At 44.8% G+C, this 25,446-nt stretch overlaps 1 protein-coding gene across 1 annotated transcript in view; it reads left to right on the forward strand.

The window, feature by feature from the left end:
• The first annotated feature begins 213 nt into the window (after positions 1–213).
• The window catches only part of Rtkn2 (rhotekin 2), a 52,993-nt gene continuing 27,760 nt past the window's right edge, over positions 214–25,446 (forward strand). The window contains exons 1-6 of the mRNA XM_051152494.1: positions 214–252; positions 506–702; positions 10,322–10,380; positions 13,958–14,011; positions 15,664–15,781; positions 19,024–19,218. Of these exons, the coding sequence (XP_051008451.1) occupies positions 214–252; positions 506–702; positions 10,322–10,380; positions 13,958–14,011; positions 15,664–15,781; positions 19,024–19,218 (662 nt within the window). The remainder of the gene's footprint in view (positions 253–505; positions 703–10,321; positions 10,381–13,957; positions 14,012–15,663; positions 15,782–19,023; positions 19,219–25,446) is intronic.

Consider the following 25,446-nt stretch of genomic DNA (forward strand, 5'->3'; position numbering starts at 1 on the left):
CCCGTGTCTTTACGTGGCCTCTGTGTGTCTGTGGCTTTTTGTGGCCTTCTCTCTGAGTCCGTGTGTCTTCATGTGGCCGTCTATGTGTCTGTGTCTTGTCAAGGCCTTATTGAGATCTGAGACCCATTCTATTCCAACATGACCCCATTTCATTAATAACACGTGCAAAATTCTGTATCCAAATAAGGACACATTTTCGAGTTCTGGGTGGACATGAATTTTGAGAACTCCTTTGAGCTAATGGAGTTTCTGGTAGCAACATGTTTTTCTCATCTTTGTTTCTGTTGGTTTGAGCCAGTACATTGGGAAGAATTCCTAATAATGAAAGAAATTTAGGAGTTTTGCAAATAGCCTTTTGAAATAGCCTTCTTTGTTTCATTCCGTGAACTTGGTTTCCTTCTCAGAATGGTATGAAAACAAACTATGTCTAGCACGTTTCCCATCGCCTGTCCCAAACACGGTTCTAGACTATTGCTGCCTCTTACAAAATGATTTTCTATTTTAGGACTGCAGCATCCGAGAGAAAATAGACTTAGAAATCCGAATACGAGAAGGGATATGGAAGCTGCTCTCCCTGACTACAAAAAAAGGCCAGGTTTTACATGCCGTGAAGAACCTCATGGTGTGCAGTGCTCGGATCGAGGCGTACACGGCAGAGCTTCGCAAGTTAGAAGCGCAGACTGGGAAGCAAACCGGAAGACGGTTAGTGCTGTTTAATTGACCTTAATTTAGTGCACTCCAGCATCTGAACAGGAGACACAGTGTCACTTAAGGGTAAGTAAAATATGTCAGGTCACCAGACCTTTTGAAGGCTAGCATGGAAGGGCCAGCCGACAACGATAGCTGTGTGGACAGCAAAGTGAACTCACAGAACAGCAGCTTCTGTTGAGCTGTCTAACGAGGCGCTCTGTTTCACTCTAACGCGGGTGAGGAGCAAAGGATGAACAGTGTTTTAAGAAGGAGGAACTGAGGCCGAGAGTGGAATCCATAGAAAAGTGGCTATAAGAAATTAATCGCCGGTGCTGGAGACGTGGCTCAGTGGCTGCTCTTGCCGAGGACCCAGGTTCGGCTTGTAGCAGTTGCGTGGCCGCTCACAACTACCAGTAACAGGAGTACTGGGTGCCCTTATGCCCTCTCCTGTCTTGTGGGCTCCTGGCAGGCACTTGGCGCACATACATACCCGCACACAAAACACCCATACGAGTAAAATTAAAATAACTCTTTTTTTTTTTTTTAAGTAGTTGCTTAGAAACAAACAAACTCAATTGTTTATAGACGTGCTGTTTACACTAAGGCTAACCGCAGCTTAGAGAGGTTGTGTTGAGTGGGCCACAGAGCGTACACACGCAGGAAAGGAAGGTTAAACTAGACAAGCACGGCCCTTGCTACGGTGGGCAAGTCCCAGAGAGGGGTGTTCTCAGAAGTGGTGGCAACTCGTTCCAGTCAGGGCTCGCTGCTTAGTCTCTGGCCCTGTGGGCCCCATCACTCCACATTGCCCTTGTGGAGTTGATGTGGCATTTGCGTGTCATATTGTATCCCATTTCACAGACAACGACAATGCCTTTACCTGGGCCTTGGGTGAACTCAATTTAGAGGCTAGACTTCAGTGTCTCCCTGGTTGTTTGTAGTTCTGGTACAAGTGGAAAGTATCTCTGTGTGCTTTCTTGGTCATCGGGTGGGGCACTGTGTCCCTCCATTAAACTTCTTAAAAGTAACGTAGAGACATGTCAGAGAATGAAACAGAAATAGGTTGTGACACAGCTGACATCTCTATGCAACGTGCCCAGTTTGTCAGTGGCCTTACCTTACTGTAGATGCTGGAACCTTTGTGCCTTAGTCCTTGTGTTGCATTACGTGGGGGTGATAAGGTAACACCTCTTTGTAGATTATATATATGTGTGTGTGTGTGTGTGTGTACATATATACATGTATGTGTACACCCAATGGAATGCTTTAGTGCTCAACAAATTTATTCTTTGTCTCGCATGCCCCAGGATTACCAATAAAATGTATCTCAGTATCATCAGCCTGGAAGACAAGTGGAGGCTGATGTTCCTAAGCCAGGTCAGGAGAGGATGTGCTGTGAATTGGTAGTTATGCCAAGGTTAGATGCTGACAGGATAGTTTTGAAGGCAAAGGTTGTGCATCTATGAGGAGCTCTTGATAGCAAGGGATCATTTAAGTGGCAGAGTTTGAGAAGCCTTGGTTTAAGAGAGTGTGAGATCAGACAGTCACTACTGCGTCATTTCTCTAGTTCAGGGACCCACATTTGCACCTATTTACTGTTCCTTAAGCAATTGTAATTGTAACAGATTGTGAGTTCAGCATTTTGTTAACTTGGCATCTTAGCACTTCTGGAGACTTACAAAGATAGCAAGAAAGCCTGATCCATATGAGATTTATATAGCAAAGGCGAGGAGAGGGAATCTTGGACTCTGTGCTGAAAATGAGCACAAATTTCCGGATTTTTTTTTTTTTAATTTTCCCTCACAAATGAAAAGCTCTTCTTTTCTTTGCATATACTTATTTATATTTTTATCATTCATATGAAAGCATTGTAACCCTTTACTGATATTTCTGGGATTTAAAATGACCCCTGACTCCTGTGTGTGACCCATCTGTTTTTGTATCTGCAGATACAGCTTGAGGCCACTGACCAAATATAATGGGAGTTACAGTTCTTGCTTTCTTTTATTTTTGGTTGTGAACCGTTAACGGCTGAGCCATCTCTCCAGCCCCAGTTCTTGCTTTCTTATTGGATAAAAGTCACTGCAAGGCTAGTGAGGGTCCTCCCAAAGCTCCTTTCGTTCCTTGAGGAAAATGACACAGGTTCTGCCGTTTGATTAGGGTCACCAAGCAGCTGCCACTTGTGTGAGCTTAGTAAACACTGTGCTCGGATGTCCCTGTTTGAAGAACACGGTGTGACAGTATGTCATCGCAGGGCAACATAAGAATCTGCAGCAAACAGGCTGCCCTTGGAGAGCCAGCAGTCTGTCCCTTAGTGTGTTTAGTCTTTGAGAGAGACAAAGTTGCTCTAGCATATATTTACATATATGTAATATGTGTATGTATTACCATCGGATAAAGTGCCATTTTAATGACCCCAGTCTAACTCTTGTAAAAATTTACAATAAAATGCAAAAAAAAAAAAAAAAAAAATCATTATAGACTGTTACTCTAGGTCAGTGCTCCTCAACCTTCCTAACACTGTGACCCCTTAATACAGCTCCTCATGTTGCGGGGACCCCCAACCACAAAATTATTTTTGTTGTTACTTCACAACTGTGATTTTGCCACTGTTACAAACTATGATGTAAATGTCTTTGTTTTCTGGTGGTCTTGGGGGGGTGCGACCCAAAGGTTGAGAACCACTGTCATAAGGTTTCTTTCTTTCGTTCTTTCTTTCTTTTTTTTCAGAATCAAATCAGTGTGCAGGGTTGTGGCTGAGAAACAGCTGATGTGAACTGGATCTTGTGGACTGAAGGAAACAGTGTCACTGGGGAGAAGGAGGCGGGAGGAAGAGGAAGAGGAGGGGGAGGAGGGGGAGGAAGACAGCAGGGAGGGGGCGGGAGGCACGAAATTGCTTCCTAAAAAGCAAATAGCAAACGCAAGCCTAAAGAGGACAGTGAAGAGATGCGCTTGGTGGTGACCTATGTAGGGTTTCTTAGCAGAAGGCCTAGACAGCTGGGGAAGACATGGGATGGACCGCGGGGACATCGGGCTGCCTGTCTTCATTAACGATCTGGGAACCAGCGCTGTTAGACAGCCTGCCCAGGGCACATAGCGCCCAGAGAGCTAGGCCAGGGGCCCCGAGGACTCACAGGCTCTGTACCGCCCCGTTTCCACCTGAGGCCACCCTTGCTTCTTTCTACCTCTCAGAGCTGTCTAGTGATTATAGCACCCAATGGGTATCTCTTTAAATATTCTCTCTTACCGTTTTATTTTAAAAGAGGTCACAATAAACTAGTGTTTGGGGAGATTGTATAGGAGCAGAGGGCTATTTACGAGCAAAACAATGGGCGTAACTGCATTTTAGGACCAGTGGTTAAGAAGAAGGAGACACAGGCATTCACTCTCTAATAATGAAGTAGCATTTGTCTTCATTTTTAGAAGGCGGGGCCTCAGTGTGTAAAGCTAGTCGGCCTAGAACCTGCTGTGTAGACCAGGCTGTCCTTGAACTCATAGCATCTCACCTGCCTCCTTCCTCCCTAGTGCTGAGATTATAGGGATGTGCCATCACGCACGAAATACCTTTTTTTCAAAAAAAGATGTACTTTATTTTTAAGTGTGTGTGTCTCACACACACACACACACACACACACACACACACACACACACACACACACACGCCCTGGACAACCAGAACAGTGCACTAAATCCTCTGGAGCTGTAACTACAGGCTGTTGTGAGCCCCTCCCTTCCCCCAGTGGTGGGTGCTGGGAACCGGACCCCAGTTCTCTATAAGAACAGCACCCGCTCTCCACTGAGGCATCTCCCCAGCCCCTGAAAGGGTGTGATTAGAGAAAGGAGGAAAGGGAAACCAGTGGATGTATTCCTCTTGGGCTGACTACCCGGTCTTCACTTAAAGTGTTCTGTGTCGTAAACCACTTCTAGGTTATCTCAGTCAAAAGGCTTTTAAAACCGGGGCTGCAGGACACCTGCGCTGCGCTCATCGGCTGAACTTCTGCTTGCTGGAGTAGTGCTGGGTTTATGCCATGCCTGGAAGAATTGAAAGCATAAAGTAATCACTCTGCAAGTCCACGAGAAGGAGGCGGCAAAGGCAGAGGAGGCTGCGGAGGCAGCGGCAGCAGCGGCCATTTGCCCTGGTCCACTCCTAAGTTACAGTGAAAATTAAGCTTCCCTGTATCAGCAGTTAGCTATGTTGCTTCCCCTTGTAGCTTCCTTTCGAGTTCCGAGGTTCTCCCTGCCTCCTGCTGCTCACGGTGTCTCAGTTCGCCTACTTCTGCCTTTTTAAAAACGACTTCTCTATCCTCAACTTTCATAAACATCCCAGGCTGTTAATCTCCTGCCACGTGCGCAAGTGAGTACGCGTGGTTCCGTTGAGCCGTTTGACAATGAGCTGCGGACAGGACATGCACACCCAAGCAGTTCGGCATTCTGCATAGTCAAAATACGACTACATGCAAAATGTCAATAATTGCATAATTTTCTGTATCCATCTCTATCTAATTGCCCACAGATCTCTCTTAGCAGTGTGTCTGGCTAAGATCCCTTTGGTTTCTTTTAATTAACCTTTTCTGAAATTCCCTTGTCCTTGATGCTTTGAAGAGTCTAGACGTTTCAAACCTTAAATATGCTACACTCTGCACTGGTCCCGTAGTTCCCTTGCATCGTTCTGTAGCCTTCTCTCTCTCTCTCTCTCTCCTATATCTTTTACGGTAGCTGGAAGTTGACCATAGGGTCATAAGAGATTGAGCCTGTGGCCTTGGACATGCTAAGAAGGTGTCTACCACTAAGCCCCATATCAGCTCCTGTGTTTGCTCTTGATTTTGAGGTAGAGTCTTACCAAGATGCCCAGGCGGACCTTGAACTGGTGACCCTGCCCATGCCTTCCCGGGCCTGGATTATAGGCCCGAGCTAACTCAGCCACTTCCCACTGGATCTGGGTTCAGCTTCTTGCCACCTTTTTCCTCTCTTTGCCTTCTTCTGTAGGTGGAGTCTGGGTGCTGGGACTGGGTGTGTATGATACTCTCCAGCAAGCTTTCGCCTCAGTGGCTTTTCCGTCCGTTTCTAGTCCTCTCCTAAATCCGTTATTGCAGAGGGGTTTGCAACCACTGATTATTTAGTTCTCTCCCTTCAGTCCCCAGACCTTCCAGATTCGTCTGTTGTCAATAACTGCCCGGGTCCCATTTTGACTGTGCATGCTCTCGTGGGTGTGGCCCCTAGTAGAGCTTGGTTGGCCCACATAGCTATACCCTTAAAGAAAATGGACTCTTCCTACCTTCTCCTCCCCCCAAGCCTTCTTTGCCGGTAGCTCCTCAGCTAGGGGTAGGTCTCATGAGCCGCCCCTCCACCTCCATGCTGAACCGTTAACTGGCTTGATCTTGTGCAGGTGACCCCGCTGCTGTGAGATCGTGAGTTCAGGGTCCTGTCATGCCCAGAAGACACGGTTTGGCTCTGGTCCTCCCCGACCTCTGGCTCTCAGCGATCTTTCCTCCCTCCATTTTTGGGTGGTCCCCGAGATGTGAGAGAGGGGGGTTATGATATAAATGTCCTGCGGATGAGCACCACGCAGAGGCTTAATTCTACGTATACACCTGACTGGTGGTTTTCTTACATCTGCCACCACTGTCCACTGCAAAGAGGACACTTCTTTCATAAGGTTTGAGAGCTGCGCTGACTCATGGGTAGAGAGATAACCTTGCCTGACAAGGCAATTTTGATGCTATGTCCATTTAGCAAAACAGTGGTAGTGGGGTTCACAGCTGGTGCCCAAGATCTCCTGGACGATGGGTTCATGAGCAGACTTACAGCACCGGCCATGCCCCACCTCTTGTAGAGCAGGCGTTAAATCCAGCAGAAAGTAGTTGGCTACCCCACAACACCCATGCCACTGCAGCACCCATGGGTGTATCTTCCTGCTCAAGACATTATTATAGCTCATAGGGTTCACAGCTGGCTTAAGACCATTGAAAAACATCTGTTGGGCTTTTTTTTTTTTTTTTTTTTTTTTTTTTTTCTATTTTCAGAAACTTTTCATTTTAGGAAAGGAACCGTTAGTTTTATCTGATCACCTTTTTGCTTATTTAAAGCTCTTGCCACTTACGCAGATGTTGGCCCCTAGCCCGCCTTCTGCGACTGTCTCTTGTGATCTCTTAGCGCTCAATCATTTTTATCCTTTCTTCTTCCTCTTCTTGCCAGCTGCACCCCGAATTTGCTTTTTAGTGTTGCTTTCAGGAGTGGTTTGCTCCTCCTGGTTCCGTTGTCATCCTTTCTTCTCACCGTGTCACCACCTGTGGTTGATTCTTCAGTCCAAAGTTTTATGCTTTAGGCTCTTGCAGTCACATTTACATCCCTCGTCTCACATGCATGCTTTAACCGCACATAACTTGCTCTGGAGTGTTGTGTACGAGCTGGGTTATTTTCTCGGTTTTGGAGGTGTGGTTGCTTAGGTATTTTTATCAGCTGATTCTCTCCCTTGGAGTGGCTTTGTGTGGATATGAAGGGCTCTCTTTGGAGTCTGCTGTTTTGTTCATATGATGTAGTAGTGTTTTCCTGGACCAAGACCCTGGTGGAGTACCTGGGATGCTGCTAGGAGGCCTTCCTTGGTTTCTTACTCAATAGTGTTTTGTTTTTAGAGTAGTGAACCATACCTTTAGTAATGATGATTCTTCTGGGACGTTGGCTGGCTGGTTTTCTGATTCTGGGATATGACATCATTTCTCAGGGTTCTTAAGGTTAACTGCTTTCTTTTTATTTTCATGCCAAACTTCTTCCACTGCATGCCTCTCTCCTCCACAGTATTAACAGTGGTTGAACCTAAGTATCTTTTCAGCCCCCGGGATCTAGTGCTGTGGTATTCTCCGTGCTTTATACACATTCCCTACCTGTCCAGGCTAACATAACATTAGTTAATGGCGGCCTAACTCTGTGGGGTGAGGTCTCCAGGAGCTGGCTTCCATGTTTTCCAAAGAGAGCGGGATTTTTGACAGCCTCCATTTTCTGGTTGTGCTCCTGGGGGGAAGCCATACGAGGCCTTGCTTTTCAGCTCTGGTGGGATATGCAGAGTCTTAGACAACAGTTATACAGGAACCGTGGGTTAGACGCTGACCACGTTAGCGAGTGTGTCTTCTCCCTAAACCTGGAGCTAAAACATCAGTACTCAGAGCTCAGTGCTGGTGTCCCTGTGACATCTTAAAGAATTCCACAGGCGCATTAGAGCTGTCACTTTGTTCGGCAGCTGCGCGAAATTAACTAGATGCGTCCCTTCTCTCTCTCTCTCTCTCTGTGGATGCTGCCAGGGGAACAGCAACTCACTAAGGGAATTAGTAGTTGATGGGTGAAGGCCACAGCCTGAGTCCAGCTCTGCCTCAGGTGCCAGCCACTTCCCCTCCTGCCCTTCTCAGCAGCAGTCCCAGGCGCCCCTGGCCACTGTGAGGCGCGGTGTGGGGTGGGGCGCTCAGACACAGCACCCTCCTCCACGCTCACACAGCTTGCACGCACATTTCAACGCTGTCCTCCGTCAGCCCCCATTCCCCCCACCCCACCCCCAAGTCAATCCAGCTTTTCTCCACTCTTAAAAAAAAAATCTGAAATGCTTTATTTGGCATTGTAAAAAATAATGCTAATTAGAGTCATTTATAGGATTTAATTATGTGTGTCATTCAACATAATTGTGAGTTTTTAATAGTGCTGAAATAACTTTGCAAGTTGAATGTGACTGCCAGTCCTCACACCCCAGCCTCCTACTTTATTGCTTACGTACTATAAGTTAAAAGAAGAAAGAGCATAGATGGGAGGTAAAAATTCTGTACTCGTCGTAGTTCCATAATGAAGCATGTATTTAAAGACGCTGCTGAATTTGTTTCTTAAATTTTAGACGGTTTGCTGTCTATGGAAGCGGGCTGACTATGTCACACGTGGAATATAACCCTGTACATCATGAAGCTATTGCTATGTCATAGTTGTATTGTAGACTTTAAATTCCATACTATGATTTTCTGAGTGTTTTAGTTTTCACTTATTTGCATAAAAGGTGGAGGGTTTTATAATCTGCCTTTAAACTACAGAACACCCATTTAGAATCCTCTTATTATTTCATTAAGGAAATGTAAAATATTGTTGCCATTATGCTATTTATTGTTACAATACGCTAATTTTGGCAAAGAAATGCTGTTTAAAATCCCCATATGGAACAATATAAAACAGGCCAATCTGTGTTTACTCAGAGCATTTTCATACAGATTTTTGAGCAACAGAGTGGCAGGTTGGCGCCCTCTGTTGCTCATTTTCTGTACCTACAGGAAATTTTATTAGTTTCTGTTAAATTTGTCATTTAGGAGTTGGGAAGTTTACTAAGTGGTAGAGCGACAGGCCCTGGGTTTGGTCCTCAGCTCTGAAAAAAAAAAAAAAAAAAGTTAGCACCTATGGCTCTTACACGATAATGTTATAAACTGGGTTTGTTTGGATAAGTGCACTGTCACAGACTTTGTTCTGTGCTCGGGCTGAGTCCGCGATTCCAGCATTCAGACTGGACATTTACACTGCAGTTTTTCAAGCAAGCATATCTTAATATAAGGACTGCATTTGGCAGTTTTTATTGTTAATTTGGATGAGTTGGGAAGACGTCCCGCTTCTGCACCCAGAATAACATTTTTGAGAGTATTTGAATTGGAAATAACTAAAGTTTCTGAAATTTGAGGTTTGATTTTTTTCCCCCCTCAGTTTTAAAAAAAAAAAACAAACTTAATTCTGTGCAAAATTGTATGGTCAATTGGATTTATATTATAATTTGAGACTAGTCTTACATAATAGCTTTGCAGGAATCTGTTCTTTTTTGGTATTATGTGGCCCCTAGAGATCAAACTCAGGTCCCCAGGTCCTACAGCAAGTACCTTTCCCCACTGAGTCATCTCCCCTTCCCTCTCTTTGCTGGTGAGACAAAGCCTCCAGAGTTAGCACAGGCTGGCCTTCAGTGTGTGATTGTCCACCTTGAATGATGTCTCACTTTGCTTGGAGTGATATGAAATCCTAACTAAGCGGCCGGAGAGTTGTCTTACATCTCAGAATTTCCTTGGAAATGGTTCTCTCTCCCTGTCCCCATTCGATTCTCTCATATTAATGTACTGTGTTTGTGCTTTGGAACTTACAAGCAGTGAGCTGTTATGCCAACCGCACATAAATAAAGTGTAAGGTGATTTGGGCGTAAGGCGGAGGGGTGTTTCTCAGCATCAGGGGTAGCAGCCCCCAGCAGGAGTGAGCAACCCCTTACTCTTTCAGGCCAGCATAGCTAGTGGACTCGAGTGTGACGTTTATTGTTCCAGGGACAATGCTGTCCATCGGATTGAGTGTCAGAAAGACCACCATCACCGGGTAACCAGCATACACTATCAGGAAGCATAATAGCTTATGCAAACTTAAAAGAGAGTATCTTTCTGTGTCCCTGACAGCCAGCTACCTGCTGACTAACCATCCTTTGAGCCAATTACTTCACGTTAGTCATTCGTAGGTACGTCTTTATTTTTAAAGCTCAGCTGCTTATGAAAGACTTGGAAAAGAACCTTCTTATTTAGAAAGAGCTTTGTTGGTGTTGACGTGTTTTTGTTTTTTGTTTTTTGTTTTTTTTTCTTTCTCTCAACAGTGGTGTGAGTTTTGAAAGTAAAGAACGAAAATCCTGCAAAGGAAAGCTCGCTCTGTCAGGTATGCCGTGGACAGGTCACTGTCTATCGCTGATTATAAAGTTTATAAAGTGACTAGTGTTGCCGGCCTCATATATTCTGTATTCTCAGTCTCCCTGATTCATTGTTCATACCCCCCGCAGAATATTTATTCTAAGGATTTTGTCATTATAATTCTACATCATTGTAGTTCTATAATTGCGTGGAACTTTGTGGTTTGGGGAAACTGCGTCACATGCTACCTACACTGTGCAGGCTTGTCTTCTGTTCAGGCTGGGTGTGTGTGGAAGGTGTGTGACGTCACCTGCTTGCTTTAAGTGCCCAAGCTGGGCTGTAAACCCACAAGCTTTCTCTCCCTGCCTTTTCTGGCTTTCATGATTGTCCAAGCTGCAAGTTCCCTGGGCACTTGACCCATGTTTGACTTGCTTACCGCATTATACCAAAGCTGCGGTCACTGAGCTTGGTCCCTGTTGGGTGCTTAGTGAATATTGGGTAGATGACTGACCACTTTGAGCCTGTAAACCCCAAACTGTCCCAACCCCACCAAGTTTTCTATTCTGGCACAGTTCTTTTCCCTGGCTCTGTCTTCCATTACACGTGCGTTAAGCAGTGTAATATATATATATATTCCCTCCCCTTGTCAACACAGCCCTTGGTTGAGACGTCTAAGTGGGTTGTGAAATTGTGGCATTTTCTCCAGGACCTGTTTGCTCCTCTTCAAACCCTCCCACTATTGCTCCAACTGCAGTGAGGTGGTTTAGCCGACAGAGTGAGGAGGCATCTTGCCACTAGATGGCGCTTAGGCTGTTAGTCTCAGTTCCTCCGAAATGTCGGGGGGGGGGGGGCGGGGGGGGGGGGCGGGGGCGGGGCAAGACAGCAGCGTGGAGGTGCCACAGGATTACCAATTACCTTGCAGGCTTGCAGAGATCTCATTAGCACCCTCTGGACACAGCACTGTGCCCTGTGCTGTCCTTCAATAACAGCTGGTTCATCCCATTGGCGTGAGCGAGGTGGAGTGCCTGCTGCCCTGTCACCTAGCCTGTCGCTCAAGGCTCAAGGGACCTTTGTTCTCTACCTCCATCGCTCACAACCATGGCCGAACAAAAGTTACCACATAGGATGGACAGGCCAGCATTTTATTTAGGACCTCACTGGCAAAAATCGGAGGAATTGCCCTCAGCTGAGGGGGAAAAGGGCGCTTCGAAAAATTAGATGAACTGCACCAAAAACCTGTTGCCTGTTTTGTGTTATTTGCGTTCATGGTCAGTCTTCTGCTATGGCTGATATGTCTTCTGAGTCGCCGGTGGCCTTTCATGCTTGGCCCGCTCCTTTGCCAGTGTCCTTTTGCTGCCAAACAGAAGACATTTGCAGAGCCCTCTCTGCTGTGTCTAAGTACATTCTCACGTGAGTAGATTAAACACTGCAGATTTTAGCTGGGTAGTGGTGGCAAACGCCTTGGGAAGCAGAGGCAGGCGGATCTCTATTAAGTTTGAAGCCAGCCTGGTCTACAGACCAAGTTCTGGGACAACCAACAACACTAAAATAATCTCTCTCTCTCTCTCTCTCTCTCTCTCTCTCTCTCTCTCTGTGTGTGTGTGTGTGTGTGTGTGTGTGTAAGATCTTTAGAGGAGATTTTCCACCATCCCTTAAACACTGTTGTCTTTCCTTGCTTCTAATAACGTACCACTCTGTAGGCAAATGAGGTAAGAGACCTGTTCTGCCAGGGCGGGGGTGCTTTTCTTGATCACAGACACCTTTGTACAGAAGCCAAAGTTGTCTTCCCCCAAATCATTTTTTTTTTCTTCCCAAGACATTTTAAATCAAATTAAGGAAATGAATCCCAGAAGATGGGATGCACCCATCATTAATAAGAATTTGGGTACCCGGACATTTGCAGCCAAGTTTGACAAGTTCCTAAGATCGCATTGTAAGCAGGACAGATGTGGATTTTGAGTTTCCTTACCTGCTTCCACTGGCCAGATCTTCCTAACTTAAAACAAACAAACAAACAAAAAACCAGGTGTGTGTGTGTGTGTGTGTGTGTGTGTGTGTGTGTGTGTCCATGTGTAAGTGCATGCGCACATATTTAGGGTCCTGCAGTTGAGTCATTCTCAGCCATTCTTTGACGCTGTGAATCTTGATGCAGCGTCTGCCGGTCAAACCCACACGTCCCTGGTGATGAGTAGTCCCCAGAGCCAGCTTTGTTTGGAGACACCCCGAGACTGGAATTAAGGGGGAAGGGGCTGCTACAGCCGTCTGGCATGTAAGTGGGTTCTGTGATCCGAACTGTGGTTGTGCAGCAAATGCGCAACCACTGAGCCATTGCCCCAGTCCCTAGTTTTCTCTTTCCAAAATTATGGTCTGGGACCCGATGCATCGGCTTAGTGATGCTTGTCCTTGTTTGCCATGTCAGCAAAGACATTAGGGGAAAAAAGGTGGACCACTGTAAGCTAAAACCCACCCGATCGTTTGCCAGAATCTAGAAGGGGTCTCTGTCATTGGAAGCTGGATCCTTCGCTGTCTGTAGAATACACAGCCAACAGGGACCCGGATGAGTGATGCTCCCTCTCCCGTTGGTTATATGGAGCTGAGTAAAGAGTTTAAACTTTCTCAACACATCTGTGAGTGGGAACCACGAGGCAGCCATTGTGGTCAAGCAAGAAGTGAGTTTGGAGAAGCCATCAGCCGGGTTACGGTTATAAAACAATAGAGGCATTCCTATTAAAATCAAGGACAAAATAGCAATGCCTGTTATGTCAACATGATTCAGCGCTGGTTTGGAATTGTAGCTGAAATAATGACCGAAAGACAAAGCTACTGAAAATGAATAGGCAGATTGGATACTTTTGAAACTAATGAATGGCAGATGGACATGACCTAAGGGAAGTGCCTGAGACACTTGAACTAAAGCATTCAGTAAAATGTGACTGGACTCAGGGTAAAGAAATAAATAGTGGTAGTTTTTCTTAAAGCCAGCAATAACTTGCTAGAGAATATAATGGAAAAATGTAATTTACAATAAAATAGCAACTCCCCTCAAGCGCTTAATATATAAGAATAATCTTAATTAAAATATAAGGGTAGATGCTGGAGGCATCGCTCAATGGGAGGTTCTTCTGAGCCGGGCTTGGTCTCCAGCCTTCAAACAAACAATACATTTTCACTTCAAATACCCCCCAAATGTCACCTGTATTTAGTAACTTCTAAAAGTATCACTTATAGATTTGAAGAGATAATGGCTCAGTGGCTAAGAGCCTGTACTTGCTCTCACAAAGGACCTGAGCTGGGTTCCTGGTCCCTACATGAAGGCTCATGACCACCTGCAGCCTTAGATCCAGTGGGTGCAGTGCCCTCTACTGGCTGTTGTGGGCATCAGATGTGCGAGTGGCACAGAGACATACATGCAGTCAAAACACCCATATGCATAAAAACGAATATAATATTTCTAAAAATCAACTCTTAATCAATAGTTAGAAAATGTGTTATGTATGTTTCTTTTTGTCTTTGGTGGGCACAATTTGTTATGGAGTTCAGAGGTTCATATCATGGGTGAAATAAAAATTACCAAAATAATTCTGTTTGTTTTGCCTTCTTTGTAGACATTCGAATACCACTAATGTGGAAAGACTCCGATCACTTCAGTAATAAAGAATGTACGTATGGTTTAAATTTGTAATCGGAAACATTTTCTTTAGTGCATAGGACACACGAGTTTGTAATTTCTAAGGGCAGAATTCTTTGGTTCTGAGATAGATTGCTGCCATTTGACAATAAGCACAGTGGTGGTGAACTGTGGTTTCCTGATTTGGGGTCAGCATATCATATACCTGATTCAGATTAAAATATATACACTGGGGCTGGAGAGATGGCTCAGAGGTTAAGAGCACTGACTGTTCTTCCAGAGGTCCTGAGTTCAATTCCCAGCAACCACACAATGGCTCACAGCTATCTATGATGTGATCTAATGCCGTCTTCTGGCCTGCGGGTGTGCTTGCAGGCAGGACATTATACATAATAAATAAATAAATAAATGAAATTTTAAAAAAAGATACATATACCAAGTATACTCTGCCATGATCGATGAGAACTTGTGTGACAGGGAGAAAGGTACAACACTCCCCCACCCCGAGTGTTCCCCCACTCCTGTTCCCCCAACAAGAAGCATGGAGTGCGTCAGCAAAGGTGCCATATTTTTTCTTCTCTTACTATGACCCGGGAGGTCTGTGTTTCGCTTTGTCAGATTATTTAAGAGGATGCAATGAAAGGTTTCTTAGCTTTATGCATCTTCTTTTTTTTTTTTTTTTTTCCTTCACTTTTTTATCGCCTGTACGCAGTCTTCACAAGTCTGTGTGTCGCTTGGATCACGGGCGTTAACCTCAGATGTCCCCCAAGCTGTGTGAGGCAAAGCCGAGTCCCCCGATAGTCCTTTACCTGCCTCGTCTGCTATGGTGGCTTTCTTCTTCATATTCTAAAAGCCGGACGGTATTGAGCATAATTAGTTTTGTATGAAGAATCTAAATCAGGTTTAGTGTTTGTTTTTCAATTAGGACATATAATTCCCGATTACTACAGAGAATAAACTTTCCTAAGGAGCTATGTTTTTCTCAATAATGAGGATTTAGCCCTTTAATCACCTAGTATTTTTAAGAACATCACCAAATTGAAAGGCCTGGCAGCTGTTTTTGTAGCCCTTGTCCCTTTTTATTGCTTTGCAAGACTTTTGCTTGTCGAGGTTTTTCTGGTAGTTTCTTCCCTTGCTTGTAGGTTGGTGGAAGCCATTTGGCTACTAGTGATACACCTGCCATTAAAAATCACTTTTTCTTAACTTGGACATCCAGTGACAGAGGGATCATTATGTGGGGCACTAAATTTACTAATAGGGCATCAAGTGTGTTTGTGGTCAGATCTGACTCTGGTAATATCTTTGGGATGCCAAGGGGCTGATGTTTGTTAATTTACTAATTTATTTATTTATTTTTTTCCAAGACAGAGTTTCTCTGTGTAACTTTGGCTGTCCTGGAACTCGCTTTGTAGCCCAGGCTGGCCTGGAACTCACAATAATCTACCTGCCTCTGCCTCCCTGAGTGCTGGGATTAAAGGCGTGCGCCACCACGCCAGGCTTAAAGTTTAATTTTGATGCTCCTTGGTTTGAGGTTGGGTTTAAGTTGGGGGAGGGACCACCGCATATACAGAGCAGCGGCTAGAGATGTAGCAGGGTGGTGCTCAGCGCATGAGGCGAGTGTCTCACACAGGCAGGATTTGTCCAGCTTGGGATGAGTCCTACCACCGTCTCTCTCTCCTCCAGGCTCACAGCGCTATGCCATCTTTTGCTTATTCCGGATGGGGGCCGAAGTGTTTGATACCGACATGGTGATTGTGGACCAGACGGTCACAGATATATGTTTTGAAAATGTCACTATATTGTAAGTATCTTCAATCCTTAAAGAGTGAAATCTAAAAATCTGCCTCTTTTTCTTTTCTGCAAAGAAGGCCTAACACTGTCTTTAAATTCTGGTGGCTTACACCCTCATGGTCCTTGGAGTCTTTTCAAAGCATTAGCAGCTTTGAAATGTTTAAAAATTACACTTTTTTTTTTGGATTCAGAGTAAAATAGAAATTTTATAATTAATACTAGCAGCAAATAGTTGATGCATTGCCTCTGCTAAACTTGTTATAAATATTTATATTTCTATCATTAACCAAGCTGTGGGCATTATGAGTATAGTAGAATTTTGCTTTATATTTGATGTAATACAGTGAATTCGGGCATAAAGCTGACTTTTTTTTTTCTTCCCAGGAAATTTAGTGACAAAAACAATAAAGTGGTAAAGCAAATTGACTTATGAGCCATTCTCTTAAGTGCTTAAGATGGTGAATTTTGGGGTGTTCTATTTCTTAGAGCAGACTTCTCTCGTGTCCTCAGAAATGAAGAACAGCCCAGCCATCTTAAGGACTCTTTTACTGCCCTACTTTGTGCAGGCTCATTTTACTATGGTCATCAAACAGAGAGGCAGAATCAGCTCCTTGGGTAGCCATGGAGGTCGTTTTTAACCAGCATGCGTTTTTCCTGGCCTCTCTTTCAAAGACTGTTGGCCTGCCTCCTCATGGGATCTCTTTCTTCAAGATCCCATTTCTCTGTCGAGTGGTACTAGCGCACGTGGATTCTGTAGGGCACCCTCGGCCAAGTCCAGTGATGCTTAAGATTTCAGAGGACTGGTTTGGCCAGTCATGTGACACTGGGGGAGCGGGGCCAGGCCGACAGTATTCTGTGACTTCTGCTCTCCTGTCCTGGAGTAATTATATGGGACAGGACAGCGTGTTATCCTGGGCTGTTAGCAGTAACACAGGCCTTTTTACAAGTTGTGTTTAAGCCAAAGGAATTTAGTTATGCCCCAGCTTAAGGAACAGTCCCCCGTTCTTGTTTAATTCAGGCTAAAGTGTAGTTCCTTCATTATCTCTATATCTTTATTTCTATTTTCAGATGTTGCCAGTGACTTTTTTTTTTCTGTCCCTGCCAGAATTATCTCACTCACTAATCAGCTCTTTTCTTCACATCACGCTGCTATTGTTTTGTGTGTGTGTGTGTGTGTGTGTGTGTGTTTTGCCACAAAGACAAAAGTTAGACCTCCCTCCCTCCCTCCCCCTCAGGAAGAACAATACAAATGACTTGGAAGACAACATATGATTTATTGCTATTTTTTTTGTACAAATATTTTAAATTGGCCTAAAAATAACTGCTGACAAATGTTCTAAATGTTAAAAAAATGTGCTCTTTGTTACAATGCTTGTTTTTAATAAGTCTTCAATATTTATGAATCTCTGGTTTTCTTCTAAATATTGACATTTGTTACTCATTACCAGGAATACTGTATGTTCAGAAGTTGCCAAGTACGAAACTATTTTAAAAAAAAAAAATCTGCTAGTTCGTTCTTGGCTTTATCCAAACTGTAGGCTGGCCTTTTGAATTTTAACGCCCAGGGACTGAGCACCTTCTGTCTTCAGGTGGCATCTGCAGATGGATGCGGTCCTAAGTATGTTTTTTTTCTTAGGTTTTTTGTTTTGTTTTGTTTTGTTTTTCAAGACAGGGTCTCTCTGTGTAGCTCTGGTTGTCCTTGACTCTCCCTGTAGACCAGGCTGGCCTCGAACTCACAGAGATCCTTCTGCCTCTGCCTTCCGAGTGCTGGGACTACTGGTGTGAATGACAACAGGATGGGTTTCCATGCCAGTGGCGGTTCATCGTACCTAGAAGGAGGAAAGCTGGTCTTTGTGCTCACCGTCCTGTGGAGTCTCTGCTTATTTATCTGTTTGTTTTCTTTGGTCGCACATTCGTGTGAGAGAGTGAGAGGACACTTGTGAAATGGAGCAGTATGGAGGTCAACCTCTGGCGTAGCCTCTAGGCCTCATGGGAGAGGAATACCGAGCAAGCTGGCCCATGGGCTTCTAGTGAGCCTTCTGTGCCTGCCTCTGCTCTTGCTGAGGGAGTGCTGGAATTACAGTCACGGGCCACCCTGGATTGAGGGACCTAAACTAAGGCCCTGATGCTTGTTATGCAAACACCTACGCACCAAACCACCTCCCTAGCCAAACTAGAGCATTTCTGAGTGGGTGTCAGTAAATGCCGACCAGGCCTCTTCTACCTGTAGGCACAGTATGTCATGAAGACACAGCCCTCACCGAGGCAGTGCCTGCCTTTCTGGGGGCCTGTGATTTCAATTACATCCCTTTATCTTAGTCTTGGGGGCCCTTCTTTTCCCTCTCTATGACCAAACAGTGGAAGGTCGATCACTGTTGGCTGTGGTGAGACAGTGGGTTGACCGTCTGGCTGTGGGAACTTGAGGTCCCGTGGATTCTGTCCAGAAGGGGAAAGTTACTGATATGACACAAACCCATTAAAACTGGGACATTGACCGTGAAAGGAAAGCAGCAACATTATCAAGTGTCTCATTCTCTGTACTGTTTAAGAACCATACCTGTGTCTGTTGACTCAACCCAAGCATAACCCTCACTTGTCTGCATGTGTTGTGTATGTGTGTGCATGCATACCTGTTCTTACGTGTGCAGTGTGTGTGTATTGGGGGGAGGTTGTACAAATGCATATATGTGCATATGCGTTTGGAGGCCAGAGGATAATCTTGGGCCCTGTCTACTGTGTCTTTTAAAGACAGTCTCTCATTGGCCTAGAGCTCCCTGGTTAGGCTAAGGTGCCTCACCAGTGACCGTCTCCCCCCCCCCCCCCCCCCCAAGGATCTTCCTGCCTCTACCTCTGCAGCCCTGGTTACAGGCCCATGCTGCTGTGCCTGTGCCTGGCTTAAAAAAAAAAAGAAAAAAGAAAAAAAAGAATTAAATCTGGCGAATTAACTCAGTGTACTCAGGTACACACATGCTTGCTTGGTAAGTGTTTTAACAAAGAAAGAAAGAAAGAAAGAAAAAAACAAACCAAAACAAAAATGTTATTCCCTCAGGACTCTGGTTTAGAGGCAAGCTAACAGGTCTAAAAGTTACAGCAACCCTCTAAGGTCATTTAGAAACTAAATAAATGGACATTGTGTCTCCTTATGTATGGTTTAAATGTTGATTTTGAATATCGCACAGACATCCAAAGTGCTTTAGTCTTATTTTCTCTTGAACAAAGAGTCCCCAGCATTGTAACTGCTCTTGTTTTTAGCAGCGAAGCAGGACCCGACTTCCAGATAAAGCTAGAAGTGTACAGCTGTAGTGCAGAGGAGTCCTCCATAACCAACACCCCCAAAAAGCTGGCCAAAAAGCTGAAGACATCCATCAGCAAAGCTGCAGGAAGGAAAATAAGTTCAGCACTTCAGGAAGAGAACCAGGAGACAGGCCTGCTCCTCAGCTCTGTTGCGTAAGCACTCTCGTATAGTTTGTGTGTGTGTGTGTGTGTGTGTGTGTGTGTGTGTGTGTGTGTGTGTGGTTTCAAAGTATTGTCTTGAGATGTATGTTTGCGTTTTAAATGGAAAAGCATCCTGAAACAGAAGGAAATGTTGCTTGTGCGGTATTTATCCCAGCTGAGGCGTGCTTAGCCCTTCCTTTGAAGGATGGAAGTCAGGTGACCTGCCTTTCAGTTGTCTGGAGTTCTACATCCGCCCGGAGGAGGAAGTGTTTTTCTCAAAAGGGGCTCGTAAATGTCAGGTACCTATCTGCTACTTGGGTTTCTATATGTGTGCCTCGCTTTTTTTTTTTTTTTTTTTTTTTTTTTTTTTTTAATGTTTCTATCCTTTAACCATCAAATACAATATTATTATCACACTTAACAAATTAAAAAAAAAATCCCTGTGTAACCTGGTAGTCTGTATTCAAATTGTACAACTCTAGAAAAATGCCTTCGAGGTGTGTCTTAAAATCAGGACCGACGAAGCCGGTAAAGACACAGTGGCACGAGTCTTTTAGCCTTCTTAGGGTCTGTCACGGTTCCATCCACTGTTTTTCCCTTGGCCTTATTTATTGAGGAAACCAGGTTTCGCAGGGTGCCTGTATTTGTAAACTAGCTGATTGTATCTCTGTGCTGTTTTTAAAACATTTCCCTGGCTCCTGTGTTTCCTGCTTCCTTGTAATGGCTCTGAGAGACTGGCTGGACTCGGGTTCTCTTGGTCAGGGCATCTTTTTAGATGCACTCTCACTGTGTGCCACGAGGAGGCCCTGGCCCACTTCTGAGTCCAGATGTTTCCAGCCTGATGTGTCCCTTATAAAGCTTGCTACCTTGTCTCTTAGCCAGCACTTTTAGCAGCCATCACCCTCTTTGTTTCATTGGAGACTATGATTTGATGGCTCCTTAGATTTGCCCTGCATTTCTTCTTCTTTTTAATTCCTTCTTTGAGAGTTTGGTACAATATATTTGGATCATATTCGGCCTCTTCCACAGTTCTCCCTACCTCCATCCGCCACCTCTTCACCATTCACCTTCATGTCTTTTTTTTTTTTAACTCCGAAAATCCTTCAAGACCAATTGGTGCTACACAAATCGTCTTGGATATGTGGAGCATGGTTGATTTTTCTAGGTGCTTCAGTCTTAGAAGATGCTGTCTTTCTCTTCGCTGGCAGCTAACCATTGCCAACAGCTCCACAGAGAGGGGTGGTGTTGTGTGTCATGCTGGGCTTTGGCCTGGCCTTGGCTTGCACAGGTCTCGTGTGCGCTGTGGGACCCACTGTGAGTTCCTGTGAACAGCTGCCTTGCTGTGCCCAGAAGTTTCTGGTAGTTATCCCTAGCCCCACCTCTGGCTCTTACGCTGTTTTTACTCTGTCTTCTACACCTACCCCTGAGCCTTGGGAAGGGGAGGTGCAGGATCTGCGTTCCTTTCGGCTGCCTTGCGTTCCTTGCTAAGCCAGCACTCTTTGCAGACAAGACAGTCTCTCCGCACACACATCCTCTGTCTGCAACCGCAAGAAAGTCAGGGGGGAGAGAGAGAGACAAAATAACTTTAACGCTTCTCCGAGGTTTACAATCAATGTGTGTTCATCCCAAGCGTAGAAGTGGACAGTATTTTATTTGCACTCTCAAGGCTTTACACATCTGTGTTTTCTCGGTGAACAACGTCTTATTTGAGGCTCTTAGGTCTTCACACTTCTGTATTTCCTCGTGCTATGGTTCTGAATCTCCCTCCGAGATCATGGGAGTCCTTCAGAGTGACCGGCACATCCTTCCACGCAGCTCCTCTCTGGGGGCATCCTTGCTGTTTACTGTGCTCGGGGGGTTCTTTGTTCGTCGTCGTGTTTTTTATTTCTGCTGAGCCCGGTATCAGCATTTCTGCACAGAGCCCTGATTTCCTCCGCGTACTTTCTTTCAACATATGTTTTCCTCCATAGCTTTGCGTCTGCGTTTCCTTGGGAAAGGCTTGGCTCGGCCACATTCCTGGAGTTTCTTTGCACGGCTACCAGAGCTGGGTCTTCTGCATATCTCAAAGGTTCTACAATTACAGACAAGAAATATTCTAGGTGTTGATCCTGGAAGCCTCAGCCAACAAGATTTAGCTATGAATTCTTCCCATGCCAGATATGTTGGTGGCCTTCCACTGTGGGTTTTTTTTTTTTTTTCATTTTTCTTTGTTGTTGTTGTTGTTATTGTTTTTTAATATATTTTATTAATTTAATCATATTACATCTCAATTGTTATCCCATCCCTTGTATCCTCCCATTCCTCCCTCCCTCTGGTGCCCCATATTTGACGATGTCCCCTGGATGGAGAGGCCTGGTGGCACTCAGAGGAAGGATATAGCAGGCTACCAAAAAGAGATTGATATCTTTTTTGGTGTTTCAAGACAGTGTTTCTCTATGTAGTCCTGACTGTCCTAGACCTCGATCTGTAGACTAGGCTTTTGCCTCCCCAGTCCTTGGATTAAGGACATTTGCCACCACTGCTCAGCTTTTACTTTGATTGTTTTGACAGAGGCTTGAACCAAGAAATGTACTGTATGCCACAACTGGCTGCACAGTGCCTAGAGGGTGGCACCATTAACCCTAAGTATTTGCAATATAGTATTAGGTATATTTTGGATAGTTTATTTGGATTTATTTAAAATGCCATCTATGAGACATTAAATTGATTTTTATGATGCATGAATAAGCAAATCTCAATCTACAATCAGAAAAACAGTCCTAGAAGATTCCCTCCCGTGCAGATGTTAAAACAGAGGCAGGGGCCCATTGTTTTTTTTTTCCTTGTGTTATAAGACTGCCTTGGCACACCTCTTTTACATTGGAATCCTATAGGGTGTTTGCTGGGACGGGTTCTCCCTCTGCCATAAGGTATTCATGTCAGTGACTTTCGCTGTAACAATACACTGTGGCTGAGGGATTGTAATAGACGGAAGAGTTTATTAGGGCTCATAGTTCCACGGAGTCATTGTTCGTGATGGCAGAGCAAAGGCACGCAGGCAGGGTCAGGAAGCTGAGGGCTCACATCTTAAAGTGGAGAGAGAGAGGGAGAGGGAGAGGGAGAGGGAGAGAGAGAGAGAGAGAGAGAGAGAGAGAGAGAGAGAGAGAGAGAGAGAGAGAGAGAGAGAGAATAACAAGGCTTTGGATCCTCAGAGCCCACCCACCCCCCACGTGTGACATGACACACTCCCTCCAACAAGGCTACACCCCCCAAGCTTTGCAAAGGGCCCACCAACTGGGGACAAATCATTCAAAGGCTGGAGACTGTGAGGAACATCTTACTCCGGGCAGCACAGCAGTAGAAGCACTTCCTGTAGAGATGACGTCATTCTGCTCTCAGGATGAAAAACGTTTGATTAGAAAGAGACTCGGAGGTGATGGCCTAGTACAGTGTTGCATTTCTTAAGAGCGACGTTGTTTAAGAACTGGCAGAACCACCAGGCTGCCTCCCAGCTGCACCTGCATGCTGCCTTTCCCCTGGGCCTTCTGGGCCTTCGTCTCCACCAGAAGGCAGGGGTGCCTACAGCCAGCCCACATTTTGGGGGCTTCAGACATCCTGAAAGTAAGTGACAACACTGAATGGTGTTCTAAACACTTGAAAGCTTTGTTGTCTGGCAACGAGTACTTTATTTCTTATTCTATCACTTTAGTATTTGTGTGACCCAGAGGCACATTAATATACTCTCTGCCCTGCCCCACACAAAGAGAATAAGGATAATAATGCAATAATCTCTAATTTCATAGGATCACCGTTATGAAATTCAATAAATTAATTCTTGCATTTTTGTATACAGTAGGCATTTAATAACTGCACCTTTACATTATTGTTACTGTTTTTCTCAGGGTTTTTTTTTTTTTTTCCCCTGAGTTCTTGCAGAAGCCCTACAGTTAGAACCTTGAAATGGGACATACAGTGTAGATGTGATCTCATGACCAGGCCCCCTTTGTAATAGAAGATAATGTAGATGAGGCTAGACCCTTTGTTTGGCCCGCATTTCTCTGCGAAGCCTGGCAGTTTTCTTGGGAGTGTCATGGTCTGTGTTATATTTTGGCTCACAGGGACAAGGGTCTTGATTCCTCTCTTCACATTTGGCCTCTATGATCCACCCATGAGTTTAAATGCTCAATTTTTTTTTTTCCAGACGTGTTCCAGGAACCTTTGAGTATTTATGCTACTAAAGTCTGTCAGAAGATGTGGCGATAACCATGATCGCATTGTACCCAGTCATGCTCTCTGAGTGCCAGCATTTTCTTGGCCTGTCGGGTGTGCGTGCAGGGTGTGCTGGCTTACCCACGGCCCACAGCTTCTCTCACCGCTCACTGTGGTGCTCATGGGAGTTTGTAAACAACATCATTATACAGAAAACATTAGAGGATAAAGTCTGGTCTTTTAACACAGATCGAGTTCAATGTTAAAACTTTCACTTAAGGTCTTATTTAGTCTTTAACCAAAATGAGTGCCTATAAAATAGTATGGAACTAGGAGATGGTGTCTGACCAAATATAGCTATTTTTTTCCTTGACAAGAATGCATTCCGCGCCCCCCACCCCCCACTACCATCTAAGTAGTCTTTATTTTTCATACCACTTGATTCCCCTCCCCCAGTATTATAGCAAGCAGCCTGCTTGGTAGAAAAATGTGGCTGATTAAATGTTTGGGAACTCAGTATTGGGGTTGGCTCAAAGGAATGAGTGTAATGTTTTAGAAACAAAATGTTATCCTGACCAGAATGCTCTGAAAGTGAAGTCACTGTTGGTTTGGAAGATGCCCATGTAATTAGTCATGGGCTAAAAATGAAGCAACTTCAAATACCATCATAAAATGGTATTGTTGGCCTTAAAGAAGACACTGAACATTTTTGGTAATTTTTAGTATGTTCCCTGACATGACTCATTTTCTCTTTTTATCTGTGGAATTTGGGCTTACTGAAATCTCTTTAGCTAGACCTTGCCAGTTCCTCTAACAGCTGAATTAACTGTTTTTGTGGGGTTTTTTTGTTTTTTTGGGTTTTTTTTGTTGTTGTTGTTTTTTGTTTTGTTTTGTTTGCAACTAGGACAGTGTTCTTCATTGTTCAAACATACTTAAAAAAAATCCTGTCACAACTTGTAGTATCATTTGTGATATTCTTGTTGACTAAAAGATAAACTAATTGAAAAACAAAACAAGCAAGCTACTGGGGCGAAAGGATGGCTTAGCCGTAAAGGGAACCAGTGTTCTTTAAAGCGGACACTTGTCTGTGGCACCAGGAAGAGGGCCCCTGGCATTCTCTTCTGGCCTCTGATGGCACTGCACATGCATGCTGCACAGATGTACGTGCAACCAAAACTTAAAATTGAATGCCCTAGAAACTGTGGTGTTAATGGGATGTAAAGTCAGTGCGGCTGAGTAGCTCGGTCTACGGAAGCACCGAGAGGGACCGGGAGGCTTCTGGAAGGACCTCCCCAGCTCTCGGTCTTGAGAAATGGTTTGCATCGTCCTATCTCACCTTTCTCTCTTCCCGTTCTCTTGGCTCATTTTAGTTGACTTTCAGAATATCTCCTCCATCGCAGCCCACAGAACGTCCTGGTGCCATCTGCCAGGCATCTATAGTCCCCGCATCTTGTCCTTAGCTCATCGGCGCCTCCTCCTTCCGGTCAAACCCGGTGATCACTTTGCACAAGGTAGCTCTTGGACATGTCTTCATGGACGGCGCTTTCTTGGTTTTTCCTCTGCCTTAGTGACCGCTTCTTGTCTGTCTCTCCTGTGCGCATTACTTTTCAACTTGATCCAAAATGTTGTCGTTGATCATTGGCCTTTACTTGGCTTTCTAACTTTCATTAAATTCCATCTCTGTACCGGAAACTCCCAAACTGACATGGTCAGTGTCATCTTTTCCGCCTCTAGACTCACCACCACCTACCTGTCTGCCCAATAATGGGCAGTTAAGTTGAATTGATCCAAACTGAGGTCCATGTCCAATCCCCGTTCTGCCCCATTTCAGTTAGTGGTTCCATTTTCCTAGTCGCTTGAACACAAAGCCTTGATGCTGTCCTGGGGTGTTCTTTCCCGAGCTGTGTTCTCACTGAGCCAGCTCTGAGGAGGTGTGAAGCCTGCCACCTCCTTCCACACTGTCCTAGGCCTGCGTCCCCGACTAGTTGATGTCTCTGTTTCCCTGCCCCCTCCCCCAACCTGTCCTCCATCCAACAGCTACAGGGACCACGT

This window comes from Acomys russatus, chromosome 11, assembly GCF_903995435.1.
Source record: "Acomys russatus chromosome 11, mAcoRus1.1, whole genome shotgun sequence".
Taxonomy (NCBI): Eukaryota; Metazoa; Chordata; class Mammalia; order Rodentia; family Muridae; genus Acomys; species Acomys russatus.